Below are 17994 nucleotides of genomic sequence, written 5' to 3' on the forward strand. Positions count from 1 at the left end.
TTCCCCATGCTATAGTTCCTTCCATTCAGCACTTTTTCCATCCATTTCAACATTTTCACTGCCCCCTAGACCTCCTTGTAGGGTCTGCAGGAAAAATCCTTGGATTTACTATTGACTCCCATTTTGATCATTGCTTGAAACAAGCATCCTAGCATTGGGAATTGCTTGGTTCAAGCTTTTTAGTTCTTGCTCATCCCTACTATCTACCAAACTAAAGATTTGTGTGTGGAATCAAACTCCAGAGGCAGTGGCTTCTTGAGTGCTCTGTCACACCCACAGCACTTAACACTTTATTCGCATTTGAATGAAAAAGCTAATTACTTGGGAGTGCAGCAACAGATAGAAGATATAAATAGTTTGGATACAATTCCAAAAAGTTGGGACTCTAAAATTTAAAGAAAACAATATTATAATGATTTGGAAATCTCTTATATCCATATTTTATTCACAACAGAACAAAGAATACAGATTAGAAGGTGAAAGTTAGATACTTTTCAATTTCATTTGAAAAAAATTAACTCATTTAGAAATTGATGGCAGCAAGACATTCTCAAAAAAGGCTATGTCTACCATAATGTAGCATCCTCTGTTTTTTATACGACATTCTGTAAACATTAAGGTGAAGTGAGATGAATTGCCGGAGTTTTTGAAGACATGTTGTCCCATTCATGTCCGATGTAGAATTCTAACTGCTCAAATCATTGTAGTCTTGTTTTCGTTACACAGCTCTGGCAAAAAATTAAGAGACCACTGCAAAATTTTCAGTTTGTCTGATTTTTCTCTTTATAGGTATATTTTTGAGTAAAATGTAAATTGTTCTTTTATTCTGTAAACTACTGACAAGTGAAAACATGTCTTCGAATTTTCAAGCATTAAATTTTGTATTCATTTTCAGAAAATGAGAAATGGTCGAAATAACAAAAAAAGCAGTAAGTGCAGACCTCAATGCTAAGAAAACAAGTTCGCAATCATTTAGAAATAACAATACTAATGTTTTAAATCAGGAAGAGTTCAGAAATCAATATTTTGTGGAATAACCATGACTTTTATCACAGCTTTCATGCATCTTGGCATGCTTTCCACCAGTCTCTCACTACTTTTGGGTGACCTTATGCCACTCCTGGTACAAAAATGTAAGCAGTTCTTCTTTGTTTGATGGCTTGTGACTATCCATCTTAATTTTTGCCAGAGCTGTATTTTCCATAATGTCCAAACTTTTATAGAATTTTTGGGATGCACATTTCAAAGACAAGAATTCGCATATATGTGATTTAAGAGGGTTAATCTTGCTTACAGATTATTTTTTAATTTACTCTCACTCTTTATAGTATTGCACTACACTACATCTTCCTCATGTTTCTCCACTACCTTACCTATGTTTTCTGTCCTACCAACAATATAACACTAATTACCTCCCTAGTTCATACCTCCTAGCCCATTTCTAGTGCTGCACCAGTTTTTTTAGGATGCACTACCCCAGATGAAAAAATTAACTTACCACACTCACAGACTGAAGCATACCCTAAAACATATCTTTTTAGGGAAGCTTATCACATTCTTTAATTTGACTATTTCCCTTTGACTCTTCTTTTTTATTATTCCTCAGAACCTGATGTGTTTATTCAATTGTATCCCTCACGTTCCTTATATTTTAATGCACTTTATTACAGTGCAAATACTGACTCAAAGGCTGGCACATGCAGCATTAGGTATACTTCCCTATTTTTAAAGGAGATGGCTAGACCATTGTACAAGTTGGCACTTTTTATCTGTTGTGTCATCCCTAATTCCTCATGAATGTCATCCTTGTAAGCAGGCTCAGTAAGTTTGTGAATAAATTAAATTACTAATCCTGTAACATGATATAAAGTCAGGTATTTCTAACCAAAAAGTGCCTGATATTGAGATGAAACTTCCCAAAATCAAAGGACTAAGTTGAGATCCCACTTGTGGCCTAGTGTATTGTGAGGGGTCCTCAACTAATTTCTAGTACTATTCCATGCCCACAGGATTGAGGGGTTGTATGCAACTGAACTTTTGCCCCATGTCCATTCACTAGTAGTCCAGCTCTTAAGCCTTCAACATTATAAATGCAACAAGATAAGTAATGTAGTGCATTTACAAAGTTACTAAACTTACTCTGTACACCAGTTCTGCATGAACTTATAATATGCAGTTTAAAGGTGGACGCACGCTGTATTTTACAACAGATATCTTAATATTTGAATATTAATCCATATATGATAAATTTTTCCCATTATTCAACATAAGGCAGGCAGCTTTTACATGATATTTTACAGTTCAGTTGCAGTTTTCTGGGACTCTTTGACTTTGACGACATGTGAAGATTAACCATTCTAGCATTATTGATGATAGTATATTGAAGCACGTTTTCATTTTTAATTTATTTAAATCTGAGATGGGTAATTTTTCTAAAATAAATCCAGATGGAACTGAACAGGAATGAATAAAGTGTGATTAGATGACTTAATGGCTTGTATTGAAGGTTATTCAAATCCACATTTTTATCCCTGCAGAATAATGAATGCCCTTACTTTGTAAGAATACATTTTGATGGAAATGCTGCACATACTGTGGTGCATTAGTGATCTGAATGTGAATCTGTTATTGTTCTTGATGGATTTTTAATATAAGAATATTTTGCATTAGCATTTTTTATGTATTGGTACAAATATTTAAGTCACTAGGGAAAAGATTACAATTGCGATCTGTATAATACATGTATTTTGTTTGGCGAAGATGCAGAACATTTTATATGATGTCGACTTAAATCAATTCAATACTGAATAAAGACCTTTTTACTTCACATTATGTAAACTGGCACAGGACTCCATAATATAGCGATTAAACATGGCAGAATACAGTTGACAAAAATAACTAAATGCTTGTGTTTAGCTGAGAGCAAAGAAAATCCTATGCTAGAGGGGTTTTTATCTCCCATTTCTTAAACTATATAGTACTGACATACTCTAGTGTGGTGTACACAGTTACATCAGGATATTACACAAGGCAAATTTCATATAAAGTAATTTGAGCTATTAGTATGTTACGTGGGTTGAGTGGGAAGTACAGATGTGGCCTTCCTTACCTTTGCTCTTAGTACGACACATCCAGTGTTGAATGGCATAGTTATCATCTGTCGCCAAATGTTTAATACATGGCTAGGCAGTTATGTGAATTTCAGTCTATCATTTTCTTTTGTGCCATTTGGTCTGCAATGAATTTTGACAAATTTGAGCCCTTGAAAAAAACGCCATTTAGATGTTATTTTTGGTATATATTTGAAGCTAGATTCCTGAGATCAAGGTCAAAGGTGGCAATCACTGAGCCACCAGCCTCATACCAATGAATGCACAAGAAAAAGTAACTTGAGCATTACACACTATAATAATGAAAATAAATCATTGAAGAGTTATTACCCCCAAAAGAACAAGTTTTCTTCTATATGTTGAATAGGGAATAGCTTGCTCATTACTTGGACCCCCCACCATTCTGATAGTTGACTTGCGATCCAATCACAGTCGATGAGACTGCCAGAAATAGCTAAACACAGCACTCGGCTTTCTCGGCAAAAATTTTTGCAGAGATCGACTATGTGCAACCTATCATCTTTGGGGGGATGGATAACCATTTAACACAACTGTTTTCTTACTTTTTCAATGCACTGAAAATGTTTACTTGATGTCTTCTAATCAAAAGCAGACATGAGTGGTATAACTTTTTGTGTTATTAGATTAGTTTGTCTGCATTTGTCTTTAACCCCTTTCTGCCATCCGACGTACTATCCCGTCCACGGTACCCGGGCCCGTATGACCGGGGACGGGATAGTACGTCGGCGCGATCAGCGGCGCCCACGTGGTGAGCGCCGCTGATCGCGGCCGGGTGTCAGCTGATTATCACAGCTGACACCCGGCACAATGTGTCAGGGGCAGTCACGGACCGCCCCCGACACGTTAACCCCTTGCACACCGCGATCAAACACGATCGCGGTGTACCGGGGGTTAAAGGGAAGCATCAGCAGGGAGGGGGCTCCCTCCGTGCTTCCCTGAGCCCCCCACGGCAGCGCAATGTGCAGCGCTGCTGCGGGGGACTCCCTTCCTCCAGGCCCCCGAATCCAAGATGGTGACGGGGGCCTTCAGGGGCCTGCGGAAGCTGGCTTCCTCAGTGCCTGCAAAGCGCAGGCATGAGGAAGCCTTCTGCACTGCCTGTGTCAGATCGCTGATCTGTCACAGTGATCTGTGATGTGACAGATCAGCGATCTGTCACAGGACAGTGATGTCCCACCTGGGACTATTTAATAAAGTAAAAAAAAAAAATAAAAAAAAGTGTAAAAATAATTTTAAAAAAAATCGCCAAATAAATTAGAAAAAAAAAAAAATATTCCCCCAATAAATCCATTTTTTGGAAATAATAAAAAAAAAACAATAAAAGTACACATATTAGGTATCGCCGCGTCCGTAACGACCCGCCCTATAAAACTGTCCATTAGTTAACCCCTTTAGCGAACCCCTTAAAAAATAAAAATAAAAAACGAAGCAAAAAATAATGATTTATTATCATACCGCCAAACAAAAAGTGTAATAACGCGCGATAAAAAAGACGCAAATAAATATCCATGGTACCGCTGAAAACGTCATCTTGTCCCGCAAAAAACAAGCCACCACACAGCATCATCAGCAAAAAAATAAAAAAGTTATAGCTCGCTGAATAAAGCGATGCAAAAATAATTATTTTTTATATAAAATAGTTTTCATTGCATAAAACCGACAAAAACATAAAAAACGACCTAAATGAGGTATCGCTGTAATCGTACTGACCCGAAGAATAAAAACGCTTTATCAATTTCACCGCACGCGGAACGGTGTAAACGCACCCCCCCAAAAGAAATTCATGAAACGCTGGTTTTTGTTCATTCTGCGTCCCAAAAATCGGAATAAAAAGCGATCAAAAAATTTCACGTGCCCGAAAATGGTACCAATAAAAACGTCAACTCGTCCCACAAAAAATAAGACCTCACATGACTCGGTGGGTCAAAATACGGAAAAATTATAGCTCTCAATATGTGGTGATGCAAAAACTATTTTTACAATAAAAAGCGTCTTTTAGCGTGCGACAGCCGCCAAACATAAAAACCGCCATAAATAGTAAATCAAACCCCCCGTTATCACCCCCTTAGTTAGGGAAAAATAATAAAATAAAAAAAATGTATTTATTTCCATTTTTCCATTAGGGTTAGGGCTAGGGTTAGGGCTAGGGGTGTGTTGGGGTAGGGTTAGGGTTAGGGCTAGGGCTAGGGTTAGGGTTAGGGCTAGGGTTAGGGCTAGGGTTAGGGCTAGGGTTAGGGTTAGGGGCGTGTTGGGGTTCGGGTTGGAGTTAGAATTGGGGGTTTCCACTGTTTGGGCACATCAGGGGCTCTCCAAATGCAACATGGCGCCTGATCTCAATTCCAGCCAATTCTGAGTTGAAAAAGTCAAATGGTGCTCCTTCCCTTCCAAGCTCTGCTATGCGCCCAAACAGTGTTTTACCCCCACATGTAGGGTATCAGCCTACTCAGGACAAATTGCAAAACAATTTTTGGGGTCTAATTTCTCCTGTTACCCTTAGGAAAATAAAAAATTGGGAGCAAAAATATCATTTTTGTGGAAAAAAATGATTTTTTTATTTTCACGTCCGAGTGTTATAAACTTCTGTGAAGCACTTGGGGGTTCAAAGTGCTCACCACACATCTAGATAAGTTCTGTGGGGGGTCTAGTGTCCAAAATAGGGTCACTTGTGGGGAGTTTCAATAGTTTAGGTACATCAGGGGCTCTCCAAACGCACATGACACCCGCAGACCATTCCATCAAAGTCTGCATTCCAAAACGTCACTGCTTCCCTTCCGAGCCCCGACGTGTGTCCATACAGTAGTTTTCTCCCACATATGGGGTGTCAGCGTACTCAGGACAAATTGGACAACAACTTTTGGGGTCCAATTTCTCCTGTTACCCTTGGGAAAATGAAAAAATTGGGGACTAATTGATCATGTTTGTGGAAAAAATACAATTTTTTTATTTTCATGCCCTGGCATTATAAACTTCTGTGAAGCCCTTGGGGGTTCAAAGTGCTCACCTCACATCTAGATACGTTCCTTAGTGGGTCTAGTTTTCAAAATGGGGTCATTTGTGGGGGGTTTCCACTGTTTAGGTACATTAGGGGCTCTCCAAAGCAACATGACACCCGCAGACCATTCCATCAAAGTCTGCATTCCAAAACGTCACTACTTCCCTTCCGAGCCCCGATGTGTGCCCATACAGTAGTTTTCTCCCACATATGGGGTATCAGCATACTCAGGACAAATTGGACAACAACTTTTGTGGTCCAATTTCTCCTGGTACCCTTGGGCAAATAAAAAAATGGTGACTAAAAGATCATGTTTGTGGAAAAAATACGATTTTTTTATTTTCACGCCCGGGCGTTGTAAACTTCTGTGAAGCACTGGGGGGCTCAAAGTGCTCACCACACATCTAGATAAGTTCCTTGGGGGGTCTAGTATACAAAATGGTGTCATTTGTGGGGGGTTTCCACTGTTTAGGTACATTAGGGGCTCTCCAAAGGCAACATGACACCCGCAGACCATTCCATCAAAGTCTGCATTCCAAAACGTCACTACTTCCCTTCCGAGCCCCGACGTGTGCCCATACAGTAGTTTTCTCCCACATATGGGGTATCAGCATACTCAGGACAAATTGGACAACAACTTTTGGGGTCCAATTTCTCCTGGTACCCTTGGGAAAATAAAAAAATGGTGACTAAAAGATCATGTTTGTGGAAAAAATATGAATTTTTTATTTTCACACCCGGGTGTTATAAACTTCTGTGAAGCACTGGGGGGGTCAAAGTGCTCACCACACATCTAGATAAGTTCCTTAGGGGGTCTAGTTTCCAAAATGGTGTCATTTGTGGGGGGGTTCCACTGTTTTGGTACATCAGGAGTTTTCCAAACGCGACATGGTGTTCGATCTCAATTCCAGCCAAAAACGTCAAATGGCGCTGCTTCCCTTCCGAGCTCTGCCATGCGCCCAAATAGTGGTTTACCCCCACATGTGGGGTATCAGCGTACTCAGGACAAATTGCACAATAACTTTTATGGTCCTGTTACCCTTGGAAAAATAAAAATTGGGGTGAAAAGATCATTTTTGTGGAAAAAATATGATTTTTTAATTGTACCGCTGTACGTTATAAACTTCTGTAAAGCCCTTGTGGGTTCAAAGTTCTCACCACATATCTAGATAAGTTCCTTGGGGGGTCTAGTTTCCAAAATGGGGTCACTTGTAGGGGGTTTCCACTGTTTAGGTACATCGGGGACTCTCCAAACGTGACATGGCGTCCAATCTGAATTCCAGCCAATTTTGCATTGAAAAAGTCAAACGGCGCTCCTTCTATTCTGAGCTCTGCCATGCGCCGAAACAGTTGTTCCCCCCACATATCAGGTATCTGCGTACTCAGGACAAATTGCACAATAACTTTTGCAGTTCAATTTCTCCTGTTACCCTTGGTAAAATAAAAAAAATTGAACATGAAGTATTTTTTTTATGAAAAAAAGTTAGATGTTCATTTTTTTTAAATATTCAAAAAAATTCCTGTGACGCACCTAAAGGGTTAATAAACTTCTTGAATGTGGTTTTGAGCACCTTAAGGGGTGCAGTTTTTAGAATGGTGTCACTTTTGGGTATTTTCTATCATATAGACCCCTCAAAGTGGCTTCAAATGTGATGTGGTCCTAAAAATAAAATGGTGTTGTAAAAATGAGAAATCGCTGGTCAACTTTTAACCCTTATAACTTCCTAACAAAAAAAAATTTGGTTCCAAAATTGTGCTGATGTAAAGTAAACATTATATATCAACAAAGAACCATATCTCAACTATTAAGTGAAAATTAGGGACCAGAAGAGTTTTAGCAAAAAAAATTAAATTTTATTACAAAATAAATAAAAACAACAACAGAGCATCAATGCTAAAGCAGGCAGTGATAGACATGAATAATAGGTGACATCTAGAGAAAAAATCCAAGTGGAAAGAATAATAATAGAGAGCGTTACTCCCTTAAGGTACTCAATAAAAAGTCTCATCCATATAATATAAATATGATCTAGAAAGCCTTATTCATTAATCTGCCATATTTATGTAGTAGAGATAATGGGGAATATTTCTTTTGCCAAAGAATTTATTATAACAAATTCACTAAAGTGTTGGTTATCAGCTAAGGAAGAATACAGAGTCAAAATTGTATAATGTACATACCGCCGTAAACAGTTTTCACCGCATGGAGAATGGATTTCAAAGAGCTGCACCAATCACGTGAACTCGCATAAAGTGGCAAGAGTTAAAAGTGAGTATAAATAATTGCCACAATGAGAGCCGGCAGAAAAGATTTTTTTCACTATAATGTTCAAAACGAACAGCATAAGCAAACAGTTAGTTGCTCGGCAGAGTAAACCACTTATTAAAGCAAATAAGACTGGGTGCAATTTGAAAAGAAAGTACAAGTAGTAACCTCAGCAAATACTGGCGAAAGTAAGCCATAGAGATAACCAACCTAGGGCAAAGCAAACTATATTCTACTGTGCAGAGAAAAAGACCTAATAATAAAAGTTGGACCGGATAACAAATAAGCAATAGAGTACCGTAACACTTACATTAAGGTGACTATGTGCTGCCTGAGGAAGCCAAGGCGCAACGCGCGTAGAGGCGGCAGGCAGCGGCAGCACATAGTCACCTTAATGTAAGTGTTACGGTACTCTATTGCTTATTTGTTATCCGGTCCAACTTTTATTATTAGGTCTTTTTCTCTGCACAGTAGAATATAGTTTGCTTTGCCCTAGGTTGGTTATCTCTATGGCTTACTTTCGCCAGTATTTGCTGAGGTTACTACTTGTACTTTCTTTTCAAATTGCGCCCAGTCTTATTTGCTTTAATAAGTGGTTTACTCTGCCGAGCAACTAACTGTTTGCTTATGCTGTTCGTTTTGAACATTATAGTGAAAAAAATCTTTTCTGCCGGCTCTCATTGTGGCAATTATTTATACTCACTTTTAACTCTTGCCACTTTATGCGAGTTCACGTGATTGGTGCAGCTCTTTGAAATCCATTCTCCATGCGGTGAAAACTGTTTACGGCGGTATGTACATTATACAATTTTGACTCTGTATTCTTCCTTAGCTGATAACCAACACTTTAGTGAATTTGTTATAATAAATTCTTCGGCAAAAGAAATATTCCCCATTATCTCTACTACATAAATATGGCAGATTAATGAATAAGGCTTTCTAGATCATATTTATATTATATGGATGAGACTTTTTATTGAGTACCTTAAGGGAGTAACGCTCTCTATTATTATTCTTTCCACTTGGATTTTTTCTCTAGATGTCACCTATTATTCATGTCTATCACTGCCTGCTTTAGCATTGATGCTCTGTTGTTGTTTTTATTAATTTTGTAATAAAATTTAATTTTTTTTGCTAAAACTCTTCTGGTCCCTAATTTTCACTTAATAGTTGAGATATGGTTCTTTGTTGATATATACTGTTGTCTGAGTTATGCTATTATTTATTTCCCATTAACAGGGGATTTTTTTGGTACTTAATGTAAAGTAAACATGTGGGAAATGTTAGTTATCAAGTTTTTTGTGTGCCGTATCTCTGTGATTTAAGGGCATAAAAATTCAAAGTTGGAAAATTGCGAAATTTTCAAAATTTTCGCCAAATTTCCGTTTTTCTCACAAATAAACGCAAGTTATTTGAATGAAATTTTACCACTAACATGAAGTACAATATGTCACGAGAAAACAATGTCAGAATCACCGGGATCCATGGAAGCGTTCCAGAGTTATGACCTCATAAAGATACAGTGGTCAGAATTGTAAAAATTGGCCCGGTCATGAACGTGCAAACCACCCTTGGGGGTGAAGGGGTTAATTGTGACATAAATAATAGTCGGAGCACATTTTATTAGTAATCAAATATAGGGGATTCCAAAGAGTTCACTATTTCTTGCAATTGTAACCATCATAGTGTACTTAGATTAGTATTTTTCCTTGCTTGATGTTTTGTGTTGTCTATTTTAGGGACATAAACAAACTGTTGAAAAAGGCAAGAAAGAGACAGAGAACACACTAAGTGAGTCTGATGACATTATGACAGAAGTCAACAACTTAGCGCAAAGCATTAACGAAGCAGAAAACGTGAGTAAAAAACAGTTTGCCATAAACTTCCTGCATAAACTTCCTCTAAAGCAAACAAGTTTGAAGTAACCAAATATAAGCTGCTATAGAGATCAGAGCAAGTAATTTATAATTCTAGCTACTAAATCTCTGTCTTCAACAGGCAAACACAAAACTCATTCTCTCCAGAAATGTTCTCAACATTTTACCAGGAGGGTACAGCCAAGTCAATCGCAATATAAAGCTAAAATAATCAATGTGAACCTCTAGTTTGAGTAAAGAATCAATTCATACAAATCTGTGGTGAAGGCTCTGGATCTATTCATATCAACATTTGGTGAGGATTATAATCCATTAAGTGAGGCTCAGAATCCATTTGAGTGAGGCTCAGAATCCATGTCAACCTGTAGTGAGTTCTTAGGATCCATTCGTGTCAAATTCTATTGAGGCTCAGGATTCATTAATGTCAACCCCTGACAAGGCTCAAAATCCATTCATGTCAACCTCAAGTATTCTATCAGGATCCATTCTTAATAGCCTTTATTGAGGCTCAGGATTCATTCATGCTATCATTTGGCGAGCCTCAGAATCCATTCATGTCAACTTCTTGTGAGACCTTAGAATCATTTGATGTCCACTTCAATTAAGGCTCAGGGTTCAATCATGTCAACCTTTAGTGAGACTCAGAATCCATTAATTTGAATGTTTGGTTAGAGATCCGAATCCATTCATATGATTCTCCATTGAGGACTGAGAATACAGTTATGTCAACCACTGGTGAGGCTCAGGATCCATTAATGTCAACCGGTGGTGAGACACAGAAACTGTTCATGTCAGCCTCTGTTGAGAATTCAGTATTCATTCAGCAGGCAATAAAGTGACAAAATGTCTTCACTTGTAGCTAGTGTTGAGCGATACCATCCGATATCGTGAAATATCGAATCGGATTGGATCGGACAGATACCCAAAAAGTATTGGATATCGCCAATTCCGATACTGGAAACCAATGCAAGTCAATGGGACAGAAATATCGGAATTAAAATAAACCCTTTCTTTCCTTGTAGGTTAATTCTACATGAAGAAAAACAACTAATAATAATGTAGAATGTATTGGGGGAGGTGGAGGAGACATTAAAGGCATAGAGGTTTAGCCCAATCAAATGGAATAGCAGGAATACATTTTTTTTAAAGACGTTCGGAGTTACAAAGATATTGACTATGTTAACCTTTTTATATTTTGCCAGATATGTATGTTTCACTACTTCCATGCTCTTCACCTTCTTTTTTAATTCTCCCACACTTTCTCCTTCATGATCCTCAGCAGCATCAGCATCTTTTTCATCAACTTCTTCTTCACCTTATTCATCTTCTTCTTCACCTTCTTCCTATTATTCTTTTTTTACATTCTTCATTTTCTTCTTATTCAAATATTATTCTTCTTCATATTCTTCTTCTTCATCTTCTTCCTATTCTTCTTCTTCATCATATTCTTATTTGTGACAGGCATTCCTATAGTTGTTATCTATAAAAGTTTGAAGATTACACCTTCCATTCTGCCTGTCACAAAAGATTTACAACAGGATTTGTCCACGTTCAGTTTGGCCTGCAGCAGTAGGCATTTTCCAGGAGCACCACGAGGAGGAACGGACTCACCCCCATACACTGCTTAGTCTTCTTCTGTTTATAATTTAGATAATATCTTTTGCTCTGATTTTTAGTCTTATGCTTAATGTTCTTCTGCTTTTTGTTCTTCTGCTTCTTGGTCTTCTGCTTCTTGGTCTTCTGTCTCTTGTTGTTCTGTATCTTGGTGGTTGCATTCATTTTCTTTGTCCTCTTGGTCATCTTCTTCAGGGTCATCTTTTTGGTCTTCTTCGGGGTGGTCTTCCAGGTCGTTGTCTTCAGGGTCATCGTTTTCGTGGTCGTCGTCTTCTTCGGGGTGGTCTTCAGGGTCGTCGTCAGGGAGATCCAGAGTGATAACCAAAAACCATTTCCAAAAGCTTGAACTTGGAAATGTAGCAGAAGGTACAAGAAGGCTGAGGAACTGCCGAGAACCAGCTGATGGTACTGGAACCCGGTTACTAAGCAGGATGTACCTGTGCTAGAAAGCACTAGCAAGGACCAGCAGACGTTGCTGGAACTCAGATACCGAGAAGGAGGCACCTAAGCCAAAGGCACTGCCGAGAACCAGCTGACGGTGCTGGAACCTGGATGGGTAGCAGAAGCTGCAAGAGCCAATGGCACTAGCGAGGACCAGCTGACGGTGCTGGAACCTGGAGGGGCAGCAGAAGGAACAAGAGCCAATGGCACTACCGAGGACCAGCTGACGGTGCTGGGACCTGGTTACTAAGCAGGAGATACCTGTGCTAGAAAGCACTACCAAGGATCAGCAGACATTGCTGGAACTTGGATACCGAGAAGGAGGCACCTAAGCCAAAGGCACTGCCGAGAACCAGCTGATGGTGCTGGAACCCGGATGGGTAGCAGAAGCTGCAAGAGCCAATGGAACTAGCGAGGACCAGCTGACGGTGCTGGAACCCGGAGGGGCAGCAGAAGGAGCAAGAGCCAATGGCACTACCGAGGACCAGCTGACGGTGCTGGAACCCAGTTACTAAGCAGGAGGTACCTGTGCTAGAAAGCACTACCAAGGACCAGCAGACATTTCTGGAACTCAAATACCGAGAAGAAGGCACCTAAGCCAAAGGCACTGCCGAGGACCAGCTGACGGTACTGGAAGCCGGATGGGTAGCAGAAGGTACCCATGAAAAACAAAGTTGCAAGGCCGCGAGCCAGCCGCAGTTACCGAAACCCACAGTCCTACAGGGGGTGCTTGTCCTATTGGCACTACAGAACCAACCTTTGTTTCCAGATACCGCGGCCCACATAGGAAGCCCATAAACTGCAGGCACCATAGACTCGGCTAACACGACCGCAACATGACAGGACAACATATTGGTGGCAAAGTGACGTTGAGACTACCCGGAAACAGCAGGCGTGCTGGAACCAGGCTGGGCAGGAGGGAGTACCCGTGCCAAAGACACTGGCAAGAACCAGCTGACGGTGCTGGAACCTGGAGTGGCAGCAGAAGGAACAAGAGCCAATGACACTACCGAGGACCAGCTGACGGTGCTGGAACCTGGTTACTAAGCAGGAGGTACCTGTGCTAGAAAGCACTACCAAGGACCAGCAGATGTTGCTGGAACTCGGATACCGAGAAGGAGGCACCTAAGCCAAAGGCACTGCTGAGAACCAGCTGATGGTACTGGAACCCGGATGGGCAGCAGAAGGTATCCATGAAAAACAAAGTTGCAAGGCCATGAGCCGGCCGCAGTTACCGAAACCCACAGTCCTACAGGGGGGTGCTTGTCCTATTGGCACTACAGAACCAACCTTTGTTGCCAGATACCGCAGCCCACATAGGAAGCCCATAAACTGCAGGCACCATAGACTCGGCTAACACGACCGCAACATGACAGGACAACGTATTGGTGGCAAAGTGACGTTGACACTACCCTGAAACAGCAGGCGTGCTGGAACCGGGCTGGGCAGGAGGGAGTACCCATGCCAAAGAGACTGCCGAGAACCAGCTGACGGTGCTGGAACCCGGAGGGGCAGCAGAAGGAATAAGAGCCAAAGGCACTACCGAGGACCAGCTGACGGTGCTGGAACATGGTTACTAAGCAGGATGTACCTGTGCTAGAAAGCACTACCAAGGATCAGCAGACGTTGCTGGAACTCGGATACAGAGAAGAAGGCACCTAAGCCAAAGGCACTGCCGAGAACCAGCTGACGGTGCTGGAACCCGGATGGGTAGCAGAAGCTGCAAGAGCCAATGGAACTAGCGAGGACCAGCTGATGGTGCTGGAACCTGGAGGGGCAGCAGAAGGAACAAGAGCCAATGGCACTACCGAGGACCAGCTGACGGTGCTGGAACATGGTTACTAAACTGGAGGTACCTGTGCTAGAAAGCACTACCAAGGACCAGCAGACGTTTCTGGAACTCGGATACCGAGAAGGAGGCACCTAAGCCAAAGGCACTGCTGAGAACCAGCTGATGGTACTGGAACCCGGATGGGCAGCAGAAGGTACCCATGAAAAACAAAGTTGCAAGGCCGCGAGCCGGCCGCAGTTACCGAAACCCACAGTCTTACAGGGGGTGCTTGTCCTATTGGCACTACAGAATCAGCCTTTGTTTCCAGATCCCTCAGCCCACATAGGAAGCCCATAAACTGCAGGCAACATAGACTCGACTAACCCGACCGCAACACGACAGGACAACGTATTGGTGGCAAAGTGACATTGACACTACTCGTAAACAGCAGGCGTGCTGGAACCAGGCTGGGCAGGAGGGAGTACCTGTGCCAAAGACAATGCCGGGAAACAGCTGGTGGTGCTGGAACCCAGGGAAAATACTACAAACAGAGTGGAGACAGAGGCCTAATTGGAGCAAGTTTAAAATCTGTAGTTGTGTGAGTGTGGACAGAGCAGGAGAAATTGCCAGACACACAGCTGGGGATCAGATGACATTTCTGAACCCCAATAACACTGGAGCATATGTTAACTGTGCAGACGGCACTTCTGAGCAGCAACTGGCGATGTTGGAGCCCAGGGTCAATCAGGGTGTAGGCTGTGGCCTAATTTCATCAAGTTTAATATCTGTTGTAGGCTACTACTGATTTTAAACGTGCTCCAATTAGGCCTCTGACTCCTCTCTGTCTCTAGTATTTACCCTGGTCTCCAACACCACCAGTTGCTGCTCAGAAGTGCCGTCTGCACAATCAACACTTGTTCCTGTGTTACTGGGGTTCAGTAACGTCAGCTGATCCCCTGATGTGTGTCCAGCAATGTCTCCTGCTCTGTCCACATTTCCACTACTACAATACTAGTAGTGGGAATGTGGACAGAGCAGGAGACATTGCCGGACACACATCAGGGGATCAGCTGACGTTACTAAACCCCAGTAACACAGGAACATGTGTTGATTGTGCAGACGGCACTTCTGAGCAACAACTGGCGGTGTTGGAGGCCAGGGTAAATACTAGAGACAGAGTGGAGCCAGAGGCCTTATTGGAGCAAGTTTGAAATCAGTGGTAGTGTGAATGTGGAGGCAGCAGTAGACATTGCCGGACACACAGCAGGGAAGCAGCTGGCGTTACTGAACCCCACTAACACTGGAGCATGTGTTTTTCTCTGTGCAGACGGCACTTCTGAGCAACAACTGGCGGTGTTGGAGCCCAGGTTCAATCAGGGTTTAGGCTGAGGCCTAATTGGAGCAAGTTTTATATCTGATGTAGTTTGAATGTGGAGGCAGCAGGAGACTTTGCCGGACATACTGCAGGGGAGCAGCTGGCGTTACTGAACACCACTAACACTGGAGCATGTGTTTTTCTCTGTGCAGATGGCACTTATGAGCAAAAACTGGCGGTGTTGGAGCCCAGGTTCAATCAGGGTTTAGGCTGAGGCCTAATTGGAGCAAATTTTATATCTGATGTAGTTTCAATGTGGAGGCAGCAGGAGACTTTGCCAGACACACAGCAGGGGAGCAGCTGGCGTTACCGAACCCCACTAACACAGGAGCATGTGTTTTTCTCTGTGCAGACGGCACTTCTGAGCAACAACTTGCGGTGTTGGAGCCCAGGTTCAATCAGGGTTTAGGCTGAGGCCTAATTAGAGCAAGTTTTATATCTGATGTAGTTTGAATGTGGAGGCAGCAAGAGACTTTGCCGGACACACAGCAGGGGAGCAGCTGGCGTTACTGAACCCCACTAACACAGGAGCTAGTGTTTTTCTCTGTGCAGACGGCACTTCGGAGCAACAACTGGTGGTGTTGGAGCCCAGGGTCATTCATGGAGTAGGCTAAGGCCGAATTGGAGCAAGTTTAATATCTGATGTTGGCATGAATGTGGAGGCAGCAGGAGACTTTGCCGGACACACAGTAGGGGAGCAGCTGGCGTTACTGAACCCCACTACCACAGGAGCTAGTGTTTTTCTCTGTGCAGACGGCACATCTGAGCAGCAACTGGCGGTGTTGGAGCCTATGTTCAATCAAGGTTTAGGCTGACGCCTAATTGGTGCAAGTTTTATATTTGATGTAGTTTGAATGTGGACGCAACAGGAGACTTTGTCGGACACACAGCAGGGGAGCAGCTGGCGCTACTGAACCCCACTAACACAGGAGCTAGTGTTTTTCTCTGTGCAGATGGCACTTCTGAGCAACAACTGGTGGTGTTGGAGCCCAGGGTCATTCATGGAGTAGGCTAAGGCCGAATTGGAGCAAGTTTAATATCTGATGTTGGGATGAATGTGAAGGCAACAGGAGACTTTGCCGGACACACAGCATGGGAGCATCTGGCATTACTGAACCCCACTAACACAGGAGCTAGTGTTTTTCTCTGTGCAGACGGCACTTCTGAGCAACAACTGGCAGTGTTGGAGCCCAGGGTCATTCATGGAGTAGGCTAAGGCCGAATTGGAGCAAGTTTAATATCTGATGTTGGGATGAATGTGGAGGCAGCAGGAGACTTTGCCGGACACACAGGAGGGGAGAAACTGGCGTTACTGAACCCCACTAGCACAGGAGCTAGTGTTTTTCTCTGTGCAGATGGCACTTCTGAGCAACAACTGGCGGTGTTGGAGCCCAGGGTCATTCATGGAGTAGGCTAAGGCCGAATTGGTGTAAGTTTAATATCAGATGTTGGGATGAATGTGGAGGCAGCAGGAGACTTTGCCGGACACACAGCAGGGGAGCAGCTGGCGTTATTGAACCCCACTAACACTGGAGCATGTGTTTTTCTCTGTGCAGATGTTATTCTGAGCAGCAACTGGCGGTGTTGGAGCCCAGGGATTACAGTTCAGGTGGTAGAAACATGAACACAACAGGAGACCTGGATACTGTTGCCAACCAATTATTTATTCTGGAAGAGGACTGGCAATTTTCGGCGAGATCCAGGCCTTGTTCATTTTCAGAAAAGTAAGCCGGTCAATGTTATCAGAGGACAGTCGCGTGCGACGGTCTGTTAGTACACCATCTGCGGCACTAAAAACGTGTTCCATAATACAATAGCAGCAGGGTAAGCCAGCACCTCCAATGCATACTGGCTAAGCTCTGGCCATGTATCCAGCTTAGAGACCCAAATCTTGAAGGGGGAAGAGCCATCTTGAAGTACACTGAGAGGGCAAGACATGTAGTCTGTCACCATTTGACGGAAACGTTGCCTCCTGCTGACTGGAGCCATCTGTGATGGTGTAGACATTTGTGGCGGGCACACAAAACTTTGCCACATTTGGGCCATACTGGTTTTGCCTTGTGCTGAGGCACTGCCTCTGCTCCCTCTTTGTGCAGAGCTTCCTCCACTGCCTCGACGCACAAAGAGCTGCTTTGTAAAGCACTAGCAGCACTGCTCTCGGGTGGAATGGAGAACATGATGGAATGCACCAGTGTGTCTTGGTACTCCCGCATTTTACACTCCCGGTTCAACGGTGTTATGAGGCTTTATAAGTTGTCCCGTTAGCGAAGATCTAGGAGGGTTTACACCCAATAATCAGCCGTGTTGAGAATGTGGGCGATGCATCGGTCGTTTCTCAGGCACAGCAGCATGAAATCAACCATGTGCTGCAGACTCCCAGCTGCCCAAGAAACGCGGTCCCCTGCTTGAGGCGTCATCTCTGCCTGCTCTGCATCACCCCACCCTCGCTCTACATACTAACTACTAGAGCATTGTGTACCTCCCTCCTCTGGAGAGATGTCTTCCTCCTTCATTGACTCCTCATCCTCCT

General features: G+C 42.6%; 1 protein-coding gene across 2 annotated transcripts in view; it reads left to right on the top strand.

Annotated features, from left to right (window-relative positions):
- Positions 1-17994, top strand: part of LAMA2 (laminin subunit alpha 2) — a 1313887-nt gene that overhangs the window by 1111431 nt on the left and 184462 nt on the right. For both annotated transcript variants that reach the window (XM_073575794.1, XM_073575795.1), the window contains exon 38: positions 10126-10242. In XM_073575794.1, the coding sequence (XP_073431895.1) occupies positions 10126-10242 (117 nt within the window). The remainder of the gene's footprint in view (positions 1-10125; positions 10243-17994) is intronic.

Source organism: Dendrobates tinctorius, unplaced genomic scaffold, assembly GCF_039654945.1.
Source record: "Dendrobates tinctorius isolate UK_male_01 unplaced genomic scaffold, ASM3965494v1 ptg000046l, whole genome shotgun sequence".
NCBI classification, from domain to species: Eukaryota; Metazoa; Chordata; class Amphibia; order Anura; family Dendrobatidae; genus Dendrobates; species Dendrobates tinctorius.